The following is a 21,201-nucleotide window of genomic DNA, read 5'->3' on the forward strand; positions in this document are numbered from 1 at the left end:
ATAAGAATCCCTTTGCATAAAGGGCCTATTCAAACATAATAATGTTATGTAGATCGATTGAACAATCTGAGGTCACATGGTAAAGGAAATTAAAGAGGTAATTTATAAAATGCATTAATATACACAATATCATACAACAACCCTTGACCATTTTTCAACCAGCTGCAGAGATCGAGCCTCAAAGAAAGGCAAAAAAAAGGAATCATGAAACGTGAAAAATTTCATGAGGGTTTCTTGGTGGTGGGCTTATTGGCCATACTCTCCGCGATCTGAGCCAACGACTGCAAGTTGCAACGCACAATTGTGTCCACAAACACGCACGTCTCCTCTTTCGTGTTCCCCGGCGGTACGTCCACCACGTACGACTCGACAACGATGGTCCCCACTCCGTTGGGTGAGTCATGCAGTGTGGTAACGGACCGGTAGTTCGTCAGCCGATGGTCCCCGCCCACCACGCTGAAGCTGATCACGTGCCGCTCGTCGTCCAGAATCTCAAGGCGCTCCGTGCTGGACCCCGCTGGTAGTCCCGACACCACGTGGACCTCCCGGAGAGTGCCCACGTCGCCGTTTCCGTCGATGACGTGGCAGCTCTTGAGGAAGTGCTTGTATGCTTGGGGGTTGTCGAAGCGCCGCACGACGGACCAGACAGTCGGGACGGGTGCCTCGATGGATTGCACGACGGAAGAGCAGCACTGGTTGGGAGCCATCACGAGGGAGTGGTGGCGTGTGAGGTCGAGTGCGGCGACGACTGCCTGGGATTGGAATTGTTTGTGGTGGATTGTGTTTGCGGGGTGGTGATAATTAGGAGGGTTGATTGGTCTTTGAAATTGGATTGGTGAAGGCATTTGCTTTTGGTGTTGTTTTTCTCTCTATGTATTTGTTGACAAGGGCTGGGTTCAAAGTTTAGAAATGATCATTATATATTATGGGCAGAGAGAGAGAGGTGGGGGGGGGGGGGAGGGGGGCACAGAGAGAGAGAGAGAGAGGGGGTTTTAGTTGTTTAAGCTGGCGATGAGTTCCACTTGGATTATTTTTTGCTGTTTCCTCGGACAAAGAGAGAGATGAGTGATATAAATTTTTATGAATGCTGCAAACAAGTTACATTTTGTATTATTTTACATGTTATAATTGTTATGTCTTACTACTTTGATTGATAACATAATTTGTATGTTTTATTACTTCAATCGAAGATATAATTGATATGTTCTACTATTTTTACAGTGGACTAAAAAATAACATATTAACACGGTAATTTGGTTGAAATAATATTAACATGAGTTACACGACACGGTGATGTTATAAATGTATCGAAGAGAGAGAAATATGGATTGGGGTTGGAGGGAGTGATGATGTTGATCACAAACATTACGCCGGCCTCGCAAGTGGATACTCAACTTGCAACTATTTTCTTTGGACTTGGTTTATTTATTTATCCATTTTCTTTATTTCCAACTACAACTTTTGCCACTTGTTTTTATTTTTATGTAACTAATTTCTTGTTCTTTTTCTTTATTCTAAACATTTTTTTAATTGCTTGTTGATTCTGTTAAACTTTATTAGGTGATCCAATTACCCCACCCCCACACAATGGTCTCTTTAATTTAATTTTTATATATGTATACATACACAGGCTCTTTTAGGGAAGAAATCCTTATTTTTCAAAAAAAATAGGGAAACCCTCTTAACCATTAGATTTGGTTTTAATGAAATTGTGTGATTGAGATTAAATCATAGGCTACAGAATCTTTTCATACAAAAAAATAGAAACACCCTCTTAACCATTACATATATATAACTTTTCTATGTAAAGAAGGGTTTATTAACTCTTCTGAAACGAGTCCCTATCATCCATTAGAAAAGATGATTCAAGCGTATTGTATCGTGCATGCCAAATTTTATATGCTTCCATTTTTTTTTATCTTAGCTATTTCTTCATCCAATGCAATTTAGTCTTTTCAAACAATATTATTAGGAGTCAAACTTAGAAACTTAATTTCTTAAACAAGAAATAGGCCGGACGGTTTTACTAATACTACTAGTCTATAAGTTAAAGTCAAGCATTGTGCAAACTTACAATACCATAATGCTAATTTTTTTATATTAAAAAGAACAAGAAAGTTCGACAGTAATTTGCTAAGAGAAGTTCTTTCATTTACAAGTACCAAAAAGGAGGAGAAATGGAGAAATAACTGGGTTTAATGATTTGATTTTACCTCTTCAACATCTTGTAAGTTTGAAGTCCCCACTCTCTCTTAGAGTACCTCGTTGCACCTTAATTCGGTTACAAAAGCGAATAAAATTTAACAAAATTGCAAATGTAGCTTGAAGATGGAACGCAACCTCTATGTTTTAGGATTTTTTTGTTATTTAATTCAAGATTTCTTTTTATTGTACATTTTTCCTTCTTAATTATTTTGTCAACCTTAATTTATGTCTCTTTTTATAGATACTACGCTGAACTCATACTTTCGAGTTATATTGTTAAGTGACACATCTACTTTGGTTTAGCAAACAATTTTTGGTTATGTTATAACTTGTAACTCATATGTCAATTAATCGGAGGAAGAAAATATGATTTCGATTATATTAATCAAAACCATTTTTTTTCTTTCTAAAGTTGGGGATCAGCAAAACAATTAGGTGGATGAATAGAATTAGCAAAGGAATTGAATTCTAAAACGGTTTTCACCATTTTTTTAAGAAAAATGAGAAGCATTTTCCAACATAATTTTACTTGCAAGTATATAATCCTTATGTAACATTTCTTGTATTATCATAATCGTACTTGTGTGAAGATACTTTTCGAATTATCATCGCCATTATATTGGGTATATGACATGGTTCACCACCTTCACCGTACTTATCTATCAGAACCTCCACCAATGAAGGTCCATTTTACTGAATTCAACTATCCACTACTACTCGACATCCGTATTGACCGGCAGCAAATTCATCATCTAAATCCACACAACATTATCCACCAAGAACTTTTAATTTGGTATCAGTACGTAGCATCTGCTGCTTCATCTAGCTACGTATGGAAATGTCCGGTTTACAACTGATAATATAAACTACTATTTTTTTTAGTTTAGTACTAGATTTATCCATGTTTGTAGCTAGATTCATCGTATTTCCTATCAAAAAGTCATAACCTAACTTGGATTGACATGAGAAGTTTTTTGTTAGAAGCTTTTTTATGAAATCACGACCTACTACCTTTTTTATTAAAATTCAAGTGCTCCATTGAGTAGTACTCGTATGTATTTTATGAATAATAATGAAGTGCATTTGTTAGAGAGTATATATCTTACATTAGGGAAAGGAGGGATCAAGTATTTGCTTATAAGTAATTGGGCTAGTACTCCCCATATTGCAACCATATTGTAACCACCACGGGGTGGCTCAATGGTTGGAGATGAATCTCAGGCCGGTATTTCACATGGTACGTCCTGGGTTTGATTCCTGGCTGGTACTGGTGAATCGCATGATGGTGGTCAGAAGGTGGCTGAAATGTTTCTGTGAGTCTTTCCTGTCCCCCGAATGGTGGATAGCCGTGTCGAAACCACAAGCTGGTCCATTTTTTAAGAAAAAAAAAAAAAAAACTCCCCATATTGCCAAATTAGTTTTACGATAGACCTCAATTTCTCAACCCTCTGCAAAAGAACACAAAAAATATATTCTTAGCATTCAAAATCGCATTTCGTTGTCTGTAAAAAGAGTTTCTTTTTGTTAGTTCTAGACATTCCAAAACTATTTATTTTCAAACATGTTCCTAATCTCTTTCTATAATTATTTGAGGTCTCACCAAACTATAAATTGCCTTTTTTTTTAGTAAATTACGTAATATTATTTTCTTATAAACTAGCAACCAAGATAAATTTATCTCAAATGGTTTAAAATCTGAAACTGCTGCACGCCCACAGAGAGGAACTATTTGGCCTATTATTTTGGTGGCTAGTTGAGTAAATAATCCAGTCCCAAATGCACCATCAACTCAACTAGGTTATATTTTATCACCTGCAGGCTGCTCAAACTTTAATTTCTGCCATCTTCTTCTCACCATCCGAGTAGTTGAGGCTTCTCCGTTTTAATTTACTTTACTACTTTTAGCGTGATTCCATGCTTCTGAACTTTCATTTTTGTCCGTTTTTTTTTTCTTCCTAATTTTCCACCCACTTCCAGCAACTTGATTGTATTCAAATTTTCAAACCCATTCCCCTTCGCATGGCAGATGGTACTATTCTTACAACTTGATTGTTTTTAGTTGTCTTTGAAGAATTCAATAAATAGGACGGGGCTTCAATTGGGGGAAAAATAATTGGCTCTACGTAAGGGCTCATTTCTCTTTACAAAATAATCACAGTTTGAGGTGTCTGCAAAAACGTTTTCTTTGGTTGATAAGTTGATGTATGATATTGCAATTTTTAAAAATAAGGTATGAGATTTTAGTTCAACTCATAGTTGAAATAGTTTTATGTAATTTACCTATTTTTAATGCGTCCATCTTTTCCTCGATAGGATTTGTTGCTCTTATTTTTGGTTATTTTGATTATTCGGGCGTACCCTCCTATTGTTTGTTTTGGGTGTTATGTTCAATTAGTATTTCGTAAAACTTGTAAATAACTTAATGAATGATGTTATACTTATCATCTATTTGTATTATCATTTGCATCATCTCTTTACACATCAACATATGTGGCTGGTACATGAAGGTGTGGGCCCTATTACAAATAACGTTTTGTATGTGCTCGAATTAAAGATCTCTCAAACAATTCCAAAGGATTTTAACCAAAAACAGAAGTCAAAGCATCGTGTTTGTCTTTCTCCTGTTAGTTTCAAATAATATCTGTGTTGAACACAAATCAAACTCAACTTCACACTTGTGTCGATCGATATTCCACAATGAAAAACTTCAGAACGGAAGCAAAAACAAGCGGTTTTCGCAAAAGCACTCTTGTTAGACCAACTGGAGTCAGTCCTAAATTTTCCCTTCTATTCCTCATGCCCCCCACCCAAAAAAAAAAATAAATAAATAAATTTCTCTCCAACCGTTGTTCTAAAATTGAGTTAAGTGTTAAAACATAAACAAAACTCAAATTCCTCCCAAGATTATCATGAGCCTAATGACTATTTTTTTTTCTATTGTGCGGCCACGTTTAAATGGGTCGTTGGTTCATCCAACGGTCCACATTCATTTTTTTTTGTTTTATATTTATATATTTATTAAATCCAACGACTGACATCTAATATGATCAAATCCAACGGTATAAAAAAAGATATAACGACCCAAATTTAAATTCCGAGGGTAAAATAATTAAAAAAAATATTTAACTCAAAAATCACCAAAATTTAATGATTTTTTAATATTTATCGAAATCTAAATATTTTTAGGTTAAAATGTTCATAAATTTTTTTTATTTTTTATTTTTTGAAAAAAAATGTTCATAAAATTAAATAAAGATAGTGTACATAATTAAAAAAAAAATTACTTAAAAGAAAAAATTAGCCTAAATTCTTTAATAATATCGTGCTAAAAAATTTAGGCTAGAATTGTTGAAGTAGAAAAGCTGTTTTTGGATTAAAACCTAAATTTTATGGGCTACAAATTTTAGGTTTTACTCTTAAGGGTTGGAGATGATCTTAGAAGTACCAAGATCATTATCAATTCTATCAAAAAAATAAAAATGTATCAATTCGAATGCTCTGAAAAGCTATGTTAAGCAGTTTAGCCTGAAAGCACTATTGTTACAGGCACAGCATCATTGAAAACTCAATCGTATAGCAGAAAGGGGAACTGACACAATCGATTCACAAGCTCAAATCCGTAGTGTATATAAACAGAAAACTGGACAAGAAGAAGAACAAACAGCCACAGAAGAGTCAAAAAGCACACAAAATCTGTATTTCCCATGACTGATGTTTCAACTATTTCAAGTTCCTTTTTCTTCCTCCTATCTACATACTACAATGAAAGAATTTTTAGTTAATATGTATATATATGTATAGCATTGCCAAGTTGTCCATCAACCCTTCAACATAGAATGGCACGGCAGGGCAGAAGGGGAAATCATGGCTTAATTCTCCAATCTAAAACCTGTACCATAGCTCAAAATCTCCAAAACAAAATCGAAATCAAGCACAAGGGCTGTTCATCAACACACCAAAATCTGTTTCTTTGCTTTCGGAATCCGGGAGCCGTTTACAGCGAAGTCATGGGAAAGACTAATAGACCCCCACCCAACTTGGCCTTCACATTTCCATCGAATAGTTGTAACCTCCATCTCCGGATTGTGTTATTCCTCCTGTGAATCCTTCCAAATCTAAGTCAGACAATCCCAGATTGAAGTACCCTTGATCATCTTGGCCGGTATGATTACTCCCCTCCTTTTCTTGCTTCTTGAAATCAAAACCGTATTCGAAGTTCAATGGGGCATGCTCCATGTGCTGCAGACTCCCGAGCAGCTTGGCGTCTGGAAACTGCAGCTGGTACGACAAATTTGATGGCCTCTCACTGCTGAGAGTCTCCATGCCCGACTGACCAACGTCAGCTCTCCATACTTGCTCCGATCCTGAATTGCAAAGGGAAATATCATCTGAAGGCATCAACAGTTCATTTACATCAAACATCTCATCCATATCAAACAACTCGTCGGTTGTGAAGTTCTCTGAATAATCCCCAATAAAACCTTCTCCGCCATTCCAATTATGATCCTCAACTCCTGCTTCCGGTTTGACGACAGGTTGTTGTTGACTATTACGAAGATAATCCATAGTGAAATCCTCAATGATTTCTGGCTTAACCATACCACTGGCTTGAGGGACCGCAGTAGACCACGGATACATCCTTGATTCGCCCTCACCATCCTCCTTTTTCACATTAAGAAAAAGCTTGGAATCCTCGTCTCCACAAATCTCAGAGCGACTTGAGGTTGAAGTGGAAGTAGAGCATCCTGGAGTTGCCACTGCAGAAGACCCTGATGGTGTTGCAACTGAAGAAGTCTCCAGTGAAGACGATGGATGATAATTGGCCGCATGCGGGAGGTTGAGGCGAGCACCAGTACCATACATGGCCTTCGCAGCCTCATCATACGCAAGGGCAGCATCAAGGGCAGTGGGAAAAGTACCCAACCAAAGCCTGCTTCCCCTGTCTGGCTCCCGAATCTCGGCGACCCACTTGCCCCATGTCCTTTGCCTCACACCTCTGTAATTGCAACGTGCATTCTCAGGCCCTCCCTTGCCTTTCATACAGCCTTTCTTCGACCCCTTGGCGGGCACTTTACGCGTTTTCCCCTCGTTATTAACCGATTCCAGTTTCTTATTATACTCTTTCCACTTTTCTAGTGTCTCAGCAACAGAGTTCCCATCTCGCCTGCTCCGCGTCTTCCTCTTCCTTGAAGAATCCAAGGGCAGAGATGACATGTTAGCGCCTTGATCATAAGCTCCCATTGCTCCTCTATTATGCACAATCTGCAGTAAACACGAACCAAATTCCATTAAGAACTGGGTACAGAAATTCTCGAAAGAAAATTGCGGTTCCAATCACACAAGCACCTTTGGGTTTTATACACAGACAAGACCCAAATACACCAAATCAAAATTGAACCAGGACTCTCAGCTTTCTTGGGTCCCAAGTCCGCCGATAATACATCAATTTACAAAACAGATACGCAATCGTGGTAGCCCGGGAAAAAGGAAAATCCCAAATCCAAAAACCCTAGTTTCATAAAACCCAATTACTCAAAACCCCAAATTTCAACCCAAAAAAAAAAAAAAAAATGGAAACAAAATCCTCCTTCCCCAACAAGTTTAAGCTTAGAAACCCTAATCGAGAAACGAAACAGACAATTTCATCAAGCAAAAAGGAAACGAAATCAAAACTGCTCAAACTCAACCAACCTCAGAATCTCCCGAATCGACGAGTCCCACTCACAAACTTCCCGATCGGCACCGCAGTCTTCGACTTTCTCGAATCAATACGACAATTTCAGACGCGTTTTAGCGTTTTCACCTTCCGGTCGACTGTAATTTCAGCCTTTTTCTGCTGGTTTGGTTTTTTGCGCTTTGCTGCTCTTTAAGCTTCCAAGTTGATCGAATGCAGAAATCTTCGGAACTTGCTCGCTGTGACAGATATTTATAACCTTCCTCTAGATATTTCCGATATTTACTTTATGTGATGACGTGGCGATTTTCTAGTAGCGTCGTGGCGCTTCGGGCTGGATTCGGAAATTTGCGATTGTGCCACAGAACAGCTAATGCGTGCTTGCTGTGGGCTTTTTCAGTTCTTATCTTATCGGATTATTTTTTTTAATTATTATTATTATTAATACGAGATAAGTTTGAAACTATTACAATATTTAGAAGATGATGACACTTTCGAACCCAAATGAATTGGTAGAAAGTCAATACTTTATATGAGACTCTCCTCTATTCTACAAAGCTGTGCTGCTTTACCAAGGGATAAAAACATATGAATCACGATCAATTTATTTTTTGAAATTCTACGAAGGGTAAGTTCTTCATCTTTTGCTCTCTCTTTATATCGCATTTTTATATGAATGTCTATCTAGGATACTCAATTTACCATCTTGAAATTTTTTTATTTTCGACATTTCACACGTTAAATTGTTTTTGCATGATTAACGTCGAACACGGGGCATTGAGGTGCTAATTGCATCGTAATTCTTCTCAACCCCATGGGCTCAACCACGAACCATTTTTCACTACCAAGGGAAAACAGCATGTCTCCCTCGTTCGGACAGTATTATGTTATCCTGTCTTCCTCGTCGACTTCTTGCATGCGCACCACGTGTCGCACAATGTGTAGGGCAACGTGGCAATTTTAGTTCACTTGGACGCCTAACTTAATCATGTCATGAGTGACATGTTCAATTCCGTGTGGTGGAGAATTGAACACTGAAGGCGATTGGGTCGTGGTGTGCGGAAAGAGGATATTCTCCAGATTTACTTTGTGACGATCTTAGAGATCTTTATACTTTAACTTTTCATTTGTGGTTAATTTTCGTCAGGTATTATTTATGTTTAATTTTAAATAAAAAAATCAAATGATTTCTGACCACACGATGCACGATGAATGACTAAGCTGTGAAGATCCCTAGAACCCCACAATTTGAATCCGAATGGGAACCAAAAGACAAGGATCCTGTCTGGATCCTCTTTATGGGGATCTGAAGATCAATCAATCATGTCCATTCATCGTACATCATGCGGTCAATTTTCGCTAGGTACTATTTATATTCAATTTTAAATTAAAAATTAAAAATAATTTCTAACCGCACGGTGAATGAATACAATTGATTAATCATCTGGATTCTTACAAAAAGTATTCTATTCCGGATCCAAATCCATGGTGTGCGCTGGAGTTTAACAAAGTGATGAGGTGGCAGCTTGCGTGTTTGCTGACGCAGCGGCTAGACAAAGTTTGAAGGAGGGGAAGCAAAAGAAAAATATTGCTACAACTTTCATGTTGATATGGTCATCGCACATGGTCAGTGGATTTCTGAAATTGTTTGGGTTGTACTAAAATTGTTTTATAATTAATTGCTAGCCGTGGTAGTAAAAGTTTAAATATTATATAAATAACGTAACGAAACTAAAATTTTAAATTAAATTGATAAATATGTTCATATTATGCAGGTAAACATGCTCCGTCCCTGGCCAGAGAAAAGATGTGGTGCTTGAGCTACCAATAAATATATTTTTCCCTTGTTCAAATTAAAAGATAAAATAAAGGTTGCCTAAAATAAAATGTATTAGTATGTGTTTGATTTGATTTTGGCTTTGGGCATCTATGTGTTTGGGCTTTTCAATGAACTGAGCCTATTAGGGCTTTCTATTTTGTTTTGATAATCCATTTTGGACTTTTCTATTGGAATAATTCAAAATTCTAAAAATAAAAGAATAAATAAAAGAAAATTACTATTTGCACTTCAAAATCTCATTTTACATTCTAAACTTTTGTAATTAGAAAGAAAAATTACACAAGATAAGATTTTGAAGTGCTAATACCAGTTCCTAAATAAAAACACTTCAAAACGAGGAATTAGGCCAATTAGGGGATTAGTCGATTCAAATGTTATTTCTTATTATTTGCTCTAAGTATTGTTATTCTTTTTTGTATACAAGCGATAGGTGGCGGTGGGGAACCAAACTTAGAAACCTTGAGTGCATATGTAAATAATGTTGGTAACTAGCTGAGCTACAATCACCTTACAAGTCGTTATTTACTTCTCTCCATTCCTTTGATCATTAATTTAGTTTGTTTCCTTCCTGTTATCTATAAATGTGTGTTTTTTTTCAATTGTTGAGAGTGAATCTCATATCGGAGAAAGGAGAGACTTTGCATGTGCTTATAAGTAATTGGGCTATACCCCACATTGCCAATTAGTTTTATGGTGAAACCTCAACTGTCTTCATGAAATCAGAGCTACTTGTCTACATGTGAAGCACAACGGCCACACGCGATTTACGTCATCCGATTTGTGTTGTCCACGTGTTAGGCTTAAAAATTCGCCACACATGAGGGGCATGTTGAGAGGAAATTCCATATCAGAAAAATGATGGACCTTGCATGTAATAAGTACGTAGTTTTTATTTATTTTATTTAGGCCAAATTTTTTGTGTGGTCCCTATGGTGACACGGCATTTTCAATGTGAGCCTTGTGGTGAAAAAACTTTTAATTAAACTCTTGTGGTGAGCCTTGTTAGCAATTGAGGTCCAAATCCTAACTTCCGTTAGTATTCCGTTAAATAAACTCACGTGACTATCACATGGAGGATCAAATTCATCATTTTAATTCAAATTACATCCTATTCCATGGACATGTAGTATGAGTTAGTGTTTAACGGAAATAAGATTTCACATAAAATAAGCTTGAATGCAAAAAGTGAAACAAAACCTGTAAAACCACGTCAATGGCTAGGAGAAGAGGTGAAAGTGAAGTCGCGTCTAATTTCTCAAGTATGATTTAATTTCGTTTGGAAATCATAATACTTCTAATAAACCATTGTTTTTTTCAATGCCAATGCGTCTTTGATCATGAGTTAGAGTCTTAGTCTGTCTTAAATTTTCATTCTTGTATCAATTTGTACCAGTCCGAATGCATATATGCCTTTCAATTTTGTCTTTAATTGGTAGTGTGGTTTGATGCATGCCGTAGTCAGCCAGTACACAATCTTTCAAATTTTTTTCTTAATCTTCTTTGAATGTTAGTTATTTAAGTTTCTTACGCTCTTGAAGTTCATAAGCGGAGGGCAGACGTGAAAATTAAATTTTCTGCAATACCTTTCACCCATTGTCTTTAATTCTTTAATTATGCAATGCCTTTCCCCCGTTCTCTTTATTCTTTAAGTTATTCTTGTACATTATCTCTCTTTTTCACTTGTTTCAATTGGCTTTGTGCACTAGAATTAGATGCCAACTTTTTAACTCAAAAAAAACAAAACAAGTGTATGTCATAACCCACCCAAAAAGAACAAGTGTAGACCTAAGTCATATTAGATGTCCATGGAATAGGATGTAATTTGGATTGAAATGGCATATTTGACCGATCCACGTGATAGTCACATGAGTTTATTTAATGAAAGACAAACGGAAGTTTGGATTTGGACCTCAATTGCTAACAAGGCTCACTACAAGGGTTTAATTAACAATTTTTTTTTACCACAAGGGTCACATTGAAAGTGGCGTGTCACCACATGGACCACAAAAAAAAAAAAGGCTTTTTATTTATAAAACAATCTTTTTTTTGCTGAAAAAAGCTCATAAATATTTTGAAAAAGTAATCGGTTAATGCAGATAAAATAGTTCACCGAATAACTTGCGGATGAAATTGACCAAACCTTTCTCATAAAATGATAACCGCACCTTCTGCAACGACTTTTACCGCGCGACTGACCCAAAGGCCAAAAATCAACACATTCCAATTCCGATCAGCCCTAGATACTAAACGCCTACGGCGGTTGTGGTGGTGGTGGGCAGGCGTGGTTGTCACCTTGCTAGTGAATTTCACTTCCTACTCGTTCTCGGACGATTCATAGAGTTGTCGGCCGGGATCACGATCAACCCTATGAATCAATTAGTACGGTCGTTCGGCGCTTCGACTTGGCAACGTGATTGACTGAAGATTATAACACTATTTGCGATCAAGTTTTGGGAGGTTAATATTTACAAATTAACAAGAATGGCGACGAATGGAGTTGAAACCCCCCCACCGGGGAAGCCGGAAGCTCCAATCTTTTGCATGCAACAACAAGCCGTCACCTCCAAAGGTTTTTGGAGGAAAGACAATCCTTTAGACTATCCACTTCCTCTAACAATGGCTCAAATCGTCCTCGTCGTTGTCATCTCTCGAGCGCTTTATTATCTTCTGAGGCCTTTGGGACAAACCAAATTTGTCTGCAATCTCCTGGTATTTATATAAAAAAATACATCACATGCATGCTTATATTTTTCTGGGTTTTCGGTTTGTCTGCAATTCCATGTCAAGTATTCATAATATTTGTCACTATGAAATAAAGGTTTGTTTATGTTATGCCTGCAAATAATCTTGTTGTTTATATATTTTTTATTGTTCTAATAATTTTATGGACATGCGTTGTCAAAAATCAATCAGGGTTGAATCAACTTTGCAAATTAAGTTGGGTACGTTGTTAATTAGGGTTTTTTTCTTTTTTTTTTCTTTCCTTCTTTCCATTTCCCCGTAATTTCTAGAGGTTGTTACTGCTTTTTCATAATTTAGAGCGGGTCGTATAGCTCAATTCAACCATATTTCTGTCCTGAAATTAATTGTCTGATAATATAACATTGGTATATCATAGTTTAATCAAGTTTGTTAGATTGAAGTCTCCATATATAATTTAACTTCAAGTTTTCGTTTTTGCAGGGTGGCATTATATTGGGGCCCTCAGCGCTAGGGAAAACAAAGGTAGTAAGGGAGAAGCTATTCAGAAGAAAAGATGCTCCTGTGTTTGAGGTAATAGCTCTAATGGGCGTAGTCTACTCCATGTTTATAATCGCGGTGAAATTTGACAAAAACATGGTGAGAAGGACTGCAAGGAATGCTTGGAAAATTGGTCTGCCTGGTTTTATTATTCCCTTAGTAATAACCCTATCTCTAGTTCACCCAATAGGCACCACCCTTCCCGGATTCAAAGGAGGAACATTCTTCCTCTATTTTAGTTTCTCTACTTTCTCCTTCACTTTCTTCCCGGTCATAGCTCAGGCCCTGAGTGAACTCAACCTCATGACTTCCGAGCTAGGTCAACTCGCCATGTCGTCTTCTTTGGTCACTGAAGCCATCCAGTGGTTGTCCACGGTTGCACATATTGTGTTCTCAAAAAGAAATCCGAGCCACGGAGTCATGGCTTTGGTTTCGCTGTTGGCCTTGACGATTTTCAATTTCTCATTTTTAAGACCGCTTGTACTACTAGTGGTTAAAAAAACGCCCGAAGGAAAAGACGTGAAGGAGGGTTATGTGGTTGCTATACTGGTTGGGGTTTTGGCCATGGCATTGGTCTCCGATGCCATAGGTGCAACTCCAATTACCGGCCCTATACTTTTTGGGCTAGTCATACCAGACGGACCACCTCTTGGTGCGACATTAATACAGAAGATGGAGTTTGTGGTCTCCGAATTTCTTCTTCCAGTGCTCTTTTTCCGTGTTGGATTCATGGTTGATGTGTTTTCGTTTAGCGATTGGGAAAGCTTTGGCAAACTTCAGCTTGTTATTTGTTTGACGTATGGAGCAAAGATTGTTACAGTTACAGTTGCTGCATTGTTCTGCAAAGTTAGGTTTAAAAATAGCCTTTTGCTAGGATTGATATTGACCATCAAGGGTGTCGTAGATATTGTCCTTCTTACTCGATGGAGGTCTAGTATGGTAAGTAACAATATCACAATGAATTCTTTTTCTTTTCAATAATTCTATTTAGACGCACAAAACTGACATATTTAGTGACACACTCTTTAGAGGTGTCAACTATTGTATATAAGACCAATATGTTCAGACAGTGTGCTAGTAAATTTATGCATCTCTAACTTGTAAAATCAAAATTCAGTCTAACACTCGAATTTAATGAAAGAATAATAGATTTTGAGGATGACAATCTAACTTTTTTCTAAATATTACGTGCAGCTGCTAGATGAACAATCTTATACTCAAATCGCGCTCTCTATGCTCACGGTGACCTTGATCGCAACACCGGTGGTTCGATTCTTATACCAGCCACAAACACGACTTGGACCATCAACCAAAAACTTACGCATCAGAAATATCCAGTCAGCTCGAAACTACCAGGAGTTCAGTATTCTTTGTTGTGTCCACAATGAGGAAAGTGTCTGTAGCATCACCACCCTCCTAGAATCGTCTAATCCAACAGATGTGAGCCCCCTAATCACCTACGTTGTCCGTGCAGTCGAGCTCATTGGCCGAGCGGCACCCCTACTAGTCCCTTACAAGAAGAAGTATCAGGAGGAAGCAAATAAGAAATTAAAGCACTCAAATTCACCCACACATCAAATGATGCGAGCCTTTTGGAATTACTCGATGAACTCGAAAGGACCGGTTTCAATCCAAGCCTTCACTATGATCGCCCCTTACAAATCAATGCATGAGACCGTTTGCCGTCTAGCGGAGGACAATAACATACCTCTGATTCTCTTACCATTCCATGAAAACCACCAGTATATTGTTGGCGCCACTGTCACGACAGCGATACGCCAATTCAACATCCATGTACAAAATTATTCCCCCTCTACAGTTGGATTACTAGTCGAAAGAGGCTTGTCAACTCGGTTAAGCGTGTCCCACTTTTCCTACAATGTGGCAGTGTTTTTTATTGGCGGGCCAGATGATCGTGAAGTGTTGGCCTACGCTTGGCGCATGTCTGGCAACCCGGACGTGGGCATCACGGTGTTCAGGTTTGTACTGCAGAATAAAGTAATTGTAGCCAACAAGGATGAGGAGACAGAAGAGATACTCGACCAGGCATTGGTGGACGAGTTTAAGATAAGGAACATTGGGAATGATTGCGTGATCTGGCGAGATTTCGAGGTGGATGATAGTGTGCAGCTCATGGACGCCATTAGGAACTCGCAAGGGGATTATGATCTTGTGTTGGTTGGGAGGCGGCACACGGATATGTTATTGAGGGATGAAGAAATGACAGAATTTGTGCAGAATCCGGAACTGGGAGTGATAGGTGACATGCTTGCTTCCCCGGATTTTTGCGGGGGAATGGTCAATGTGTTAGTTTTGCAAGAAAGCAAGGAATTGAGCAACGGAGCTTTTCGTAGTGGCTCCATGAGAGGGTCGGAAAGTAAATTTAAGTTTCCTGGGTAACAATTTATTCCTCATGTCACAAAATTTGTGTTATACAGTTTTTAGAATATCGACAAAATTGTCGAAATATTAAAAAAATTAGAATCCATATGGAAACCAGAGATAATACTAAAATGCAGACTTCACCTTTTGTCAGCGAGATACCAGAAAATTAGTGAATATTGACGATATTTACCTATTCATTGTGAAAATTTTGATGAAACAAACTGAAGATTCCAAAATTTTAAAATTTCTTTAAGAGATTTCTCCAAAATTTCAACTAGATTTAAACTGAATAAGATGAATGAGTGATACCCACCCAAAATTAGAGCTTTACGTCTTCAGATTAACACCTAATCTCTCCCCCTTTAAGTCTGCGGCATTTCTTTGTTGCTGGCCTCCATCTTCAAGTCGTGTATCTGTATTGCCGACTTGGAGTTTCAAATCCTTTAATATCTTTATTATTTATGTTAATATCATTTTATATTAATGGAGAATCAACTAATTACATTAGTTGGAGTGAATTTCTGTTGAGATTGTTCTCGTTTGAATTAATTTTGATAAATATATTCTTTGTGGTATAATGTTCTCATTCCTGCATATCACAGACAAAAATATCTTTTACATAGTTTTAACCACTAATGTTTGTTCAATACATGTATTATGGCTTGATTAAGATTTGCTAAAGTTTTATCTTTGATTTCACGTTTTTTAGCAAATTTTCATCATTTCCACTGAAACCAATTGATGTTAGTATATTCCTTGATATAAATTTGAATATCGACTCATCGATACCAATATTTTATACACACGTTATATATACCAAAATTTTGGCAATGCATTGCAGGAGGTAGGCAGAGGAGGAACGGCTCGCGGCTAGTTAAGTTTCTCCTTTCCCCTAGCTAGTTTACTTAATTCATTTTGCAAAAATTATTTCTAGGTTAATGTTGTAAACTATGTAAGGTATGTTGTGCTAGGATAGCACCAAACCAAATGGAACCAACTCAAGCTAACCCACAGGAAATTTATCAAATGAAATGCAATAACAAAAATATAAAAGACACCAAGATTTTAACGAGGTTCCTCAACAGTCAGTGTAACTGAAGTACGTCCTCGAAGCATAGGAGCTCACCCAATAATCCACTATCAACTAATTGGGAGTTTACAAAGTGTTGGCAATCTCACAACCCAAATAACCCAATACACCCAATAGCTCTCACACACCACAAAAACAAATAGAGAAAGAAATATAATGAATAATTTCTTCTCTATACATGTAGCTCAAAGCTATTACAACAACAACTACTTTGGTGGATGATTACTAACCAAATGAAGCAGCAGCTTCTTCTTCCTTTTGGGCTCTCTGCAAGTCTCCCTACTCTCTGCAGAAAAATGAGCTCTCACTTCTCTCTTATTTTCCATCCGAAGAAAACCAATAATTATGGCTTTGAAAAAGCCACAAAACAAGGAAACATAATCATGATGCCTCATCATCATGATGTTCCCTCATCATTTTGTCTTTCATTCTTTTGTTTTGTTTAATAGTCGAAAGTGGATGCCAAGTTGGTCACTAATTTGGCCACTATCCAACAATCTCCACCTTGGCCAAATTCCAAAATCACCATGATAAGCCAACCAACACAAAAACACTCCCAAACACTAGCAAGAGAACAACTCATGCCAAGCCAAATGCTCCAAAACTCATACTGCTCATCACCTTCTTTATATAGGCAAAATGTGAGCCAAGTTCAAGCAATGAACAAACTTGGCTACACCAACAACCTTAGTCAACATATCAGCGGGGTTGTCTTTAGTTGGAATCTTCTGGAGAATGATTTCTCCTTCACCAGCAACTTCACGAACAAAGTGATAACGCATATCTATGTGCTTGGTCCTCGCATGGTGAACCTGATACTTAGCCAAATAAATGGCACTCGTCACTATCACAATGCACCTCCACCTGCTTCTGATCAACCCCTAAATCTCTAATCAGCCCATGTATCCAAATGGCCTCCTTTATAGCTTCAGCAACTGCCATATATTCAGCCTCTGTAGTAGACAAGGCAACAGACGACTGCAAAATGGACCTCCAACAAACTGGCCCTTTAGCCATAGTAAACACATAGCCTGTAGTAGACTTCCTTCCATCCAGATCACCTGCATAATCTGAATCAACATAACCAACTGCAAAATGACCAATACCAGAGTCACCTCTCTCAAAGCATAAACCAACATCTCGAGTACCATGGAGATACCTCAATATCCACTTAGCTGCTTGCCAATGCTCTTTACCTGAATTATGCATATATCGACTCACCATGCCAACTGCATGATGAGCAATATTCGGTCTAGAGCATACCATTGCATACATCAAACTACCAACCAAATTTGCATATGGCATATTTTTCATTTGCAGCTTCTCTTTATCAGTTTTAAGACATTGTAGAGAACTCAATTTAAAATGAGGAGCCAATGGGGTATTAACCGGTTTGGTTGAATCATGAACTCCAAACTTCCGAATCAACTTCTCAAGGTATTGTCTTTGATTCAAACTGACCAAACCCTTCGCTCTATCTCTAGTGATCTCCATACCAAAGATCTTCTTCGCTTCATCAAGATCCTTCATCTCAAACTCATTCTTCATTTGCTTCTTCAAATTTTCAATATCTTCAACATTCTTTAAGGCAATCAACATATCATCAACATATATCAACAAATAAATGAAAGACCCATCTTGCAACTTCTTGAAGTACATATAATGATCATATTGACTTCTAGAATAATTTTGGCCTCTCATAAATTTATCAAACCTCAAATACCATTGCCTTGGAGATTGCTTCAAGCCATAAAGTGATTTCTTCAATTTGCAAAACAAATTCTCATTCCCTTTCACTATATACCCATCCGGTTAACACATATAAATCTCTTCATTCAAATCACCATGTAGGAAAGCTGTCTTCACATCAAGTTGCACAAGCTCAAGATCATACTGTGCAATAAGAGCTAACATAATGCGAATTGAGAAGTGCTTCACAACTGGAGAAAAGATTTCATTGTAGTCAATGCCCTTCTTTTGTGCATGCCCTTTAGAAACTAATCTTGCTTTAAATCTCACATTGCTTTTCTCATCAGCATATTCCTTCTTGGCATAGACCCATTTGCAACCGATAGCTTTCTTGCCCTTAGGCAATTTAGCTAACTCCCAAGTCTTGTTCTTCAAGAGAGAATTCATCTCATCACCCATGGCATTGCACCACCTCTCATTTTCTTCACTCTCAATAGCTTCCTCAAAATTGGATGGAATCTCATCAGTGATAATAGGAAGAGCAAAAGAAACATAGTCACTATACCAAGCTGGCTTGGTAATTTGTCTATTTCCTCTGTTCTTGGCAATAGACTCTTGAGGTGAAACTTCCTCTTCAACTTGAATAGAATATTCAAGTTCAACTTCTTCAACATCCTCATGGTCTCCAACTTCTTTACTTGTAATGGCTTCGACATCAGCGGAAATAGGATTTGAAGTACCAGAGGCAACTTTCTCAAGCTCTACCTGTTGGACATCTTTCACATTCTTCTCAGAGTCTTTGAATATACTTTCTTCATCAAATGTCACATCTTTACTGATTACAAGTTTCTTCGTCTCTGGGCACCACAACCTGTAACCTTTGACACCACTACTAAAACCAAGAAAGATAGCATTTTTTGGCTCTAGGATCAAGTTTATTTTCAGTTACATGAAAATAAGCAGGTGAACCAAAAATACGAATATGATCATAATCAAAAGAAGGTTTTCCAGTCCATACCTCAATTGGTGTCTTACCCTGAATAGCAGCTGAGGGTAACCGGTTGATGATGTGACATGCATAAGTAACTGCCTCTACCCAAAACGACTTGCTCAAACCCGACTGAGACAACATGCATCTAACCTTTTCAAGCAAGGTTCGATTCAATCTTTCTGCAACTCCATTTTGTTGTGGAGTTCCCTTGACACTGAAATGTCTTACAATCCCTTTTTCTTTGTAAACTTTCAAGAAGGGGTCAGATGTGTATTCACCACCATTATCCAATCTCAAAATCTTAATCTTTCTCCTAGTCTAGTTCTCAACCATTTTCTTCCAACCCAAGAAAATGTTTAATACCTCACTCTTGTGCTTCATAGTGTAGACCCAAGACCTTCTTGAATAATCATCAACAAAGGTCACGAACCAATGTCTACCACTAAAAGAGGAAGTCTTTGTAGGACCCCAAACATCCGAATGCACATAATCAAGAATGCCCTTCGTCTGATGTACAGCAGTACCAAACTTCACTCTAGTTTGCTTCCCCAAGACACAATGCTCGCAAAAATCAAGCTTACAAGTCATGGCACCTTTTAGAAGACCTTGTTTCACAAGCCCTTGTAGAGCTTTCTCACCGGCATGGCCTAATCTCATATGCCACAGTCTAGTAGTATCAGAATCGGATGTGCCCATATTTTCTGAGACTACAGATGCTTCACTTGTCACAGTGCTTCCTTGCAATAAATACAAATTGCCACATCGAGGAGCTTTCATCACAACAAGTGCACCATAAGTAACTTTCAATGTCTGTCCATCTGAATGAAACCTGAAGCCCTTGGATTCCAAAGTACCCAAAGAAATAAGATTTTTCTTCAAATTCGGTACATACCGAACACCTGTCAACTTTTTAACCATGCCATCATGCAACTTCAAACAAACTGTACCAATCCCTTTTGTTGTGCAAGGATTGTCATCTCCCATGAACACAACGCCACCATCAAACTCTTTCAAGCTTGAAAACCAATCCTTGTGAGGAGTCATATGATGAGTACAACCCGTATCTAACACCCACTTAGTAGCACAATCAAATGATGAAGAAGTGGTTAAAGCAAAATCAGAAACATCTGTTTCAACCTCAGCAACATTAGCTTCAGAACTTTCTTTGCCTTTGGTCTTCAATCTGGGACAATCTTTCTTCCAATGACCCTTATTACGACAAAAGGCACATTCATCCATTTCCAAAGGTTTTCTACCTTTAGAGTTTCCTCTAGGTCGAGACTGTGATTTTTTCCTACTAGAAGATGATCTTCTCTCCGATGATCTACCTCTAACAAATAAAGCTTCAGAGGTACTATCATGATTTTTATCTCTATGCCTCATTTCATAATTCATTAAGGCATTTGACACATCTTCAAATTTTACAGTTTATTTACCATGCATAATAGTGGGCTTTTTTTTTTTTTTTTTTTTCAACTGTAACAACTACCAACTCTTTCTGTTCCCATATTTGACTGATTATGTCAATGTCCGTCGGTTTTCGGAGATGGCCTTATTAATACCGAGTTTCATTTTCAATTTTTTTTGGATGATTCACAGGGTCGAGATCACGATCAAACGTACAAACCTCAAATCAATATTTGAGGTGATCGTGTAAAGGTGGGGATTGAGGATTTTCTGTATCAGGTCGGATCGAGGTACAAAAAATGGATGCCTTAAGCAGTTACCTTCACTCCCACCATGTGAAACATGGTGATGAAAGAGTTTGCATATCTCAGCAGGCAACTGCTTCTAGCGGCGCCATTTGTGGGGAAGATAATCCTCTAGATATATTATCCATATTCTCTGATGATGGCTCAAATCATCCTCATCGTCATCACCTCTCGGGTGCTTTATTATTTTCTTAGGCCGTCTGGACAAACCAAATTTGTCTGCAATCTACTGGTATGGCCATCAAGCTCCCATGCCACTAATAAACTATCATGTCTCAATTAGCGTAATCTAATTTGAAGTTTTTTTCCGGGGTGTAATTTTTCAATTTTTTATCCTTGTTACAAATTTAATTTGATCCACCATTTTTTCCCTCA

At 37.7% G+C, this 21,201-nt stretch overlaps 3 protein-coding genes across 3 annotated transcripts; 1 reads left to right on the forward strand and 2 right to left on the reverse strand.

Annotated features, from left to right (window-relative positions):
• Positions 1-80: 80 nt before the first annotated feature.
• On the reverse strand, positions 81-936 carry LOC103406427 (abscisic acid receptor PYL4-like). The gene has a single exon (XM_008345411.4). The coding sequence runs from the start codon at positions 843-845 to the stop codon at positions 222-224; it is 624 nt and encodes a 207-aa protein (XP_008343633.2). The 5' UTR covers positions 846-936; the 3' UTR covers positions 81-221.
• A 4,843-nt stretch (positions 937-5,779) lies between these two features.
• Positions 5,780-8,227, reverse strand: LOC103417789 (dehydration-responsive element-binding protein 2A). Its single transcript, XM_008355947.4, has 2 exons — positions 7,897-8,227; positions 5,780-7,467 (listed from the first exon to the last, which is right to left on the reverse strand). The coding sequence occupies exon 2, from the start codon at positions 7,444-7,446 to the stop codon at positions 6,250-6,252; it is 1,197 nt and encodes a 398-aa protein (XP_008354169.3). The 5' UTR covers positions 7,447-7,467; positions 7,897-8,227; the 3' UTR covers positions 5,780-6,249.
• Positions 8,228-11,903: 3,676 nt separating this feature from the next.
• Positions 11,904-15,541, forward strand: LOC103417802 (cation/H(+) antiporter 15-like). Its single transcript, XM_029102085.2, has 3 exons — positions 11,904-12,428; positions 12,903-13,898; positions 14,154-15,541. The coding sequence occupies exons 1-3, from the start codon at positions 12,201-12,203 to the stop codon at positions 15,357-15,359; spliced, it is 2,430 nt and encodes an 809-aa protein (XP_028957918.1). The 5' UTR covers positions 11,904-12,200; the 3' UTR covers positions 15,360-15,541.
• Positions 15,542-21,201: the final 5,660 nt, after the last annotated feature.

The sequence above is a fragment of the Malus domestica genome, chromosome 01, assembly GCF_042453785.1.
Source record: "Malus domestica chromosome 01, GDT2T_hap1".
In the NCBI taxonomy this organism is placed as follows: Eukaryota; Viridiplantae; Streptophyta; class Magnoliopsida; order Rosales; family Rosaceae; genus Malus; species Malus domestica.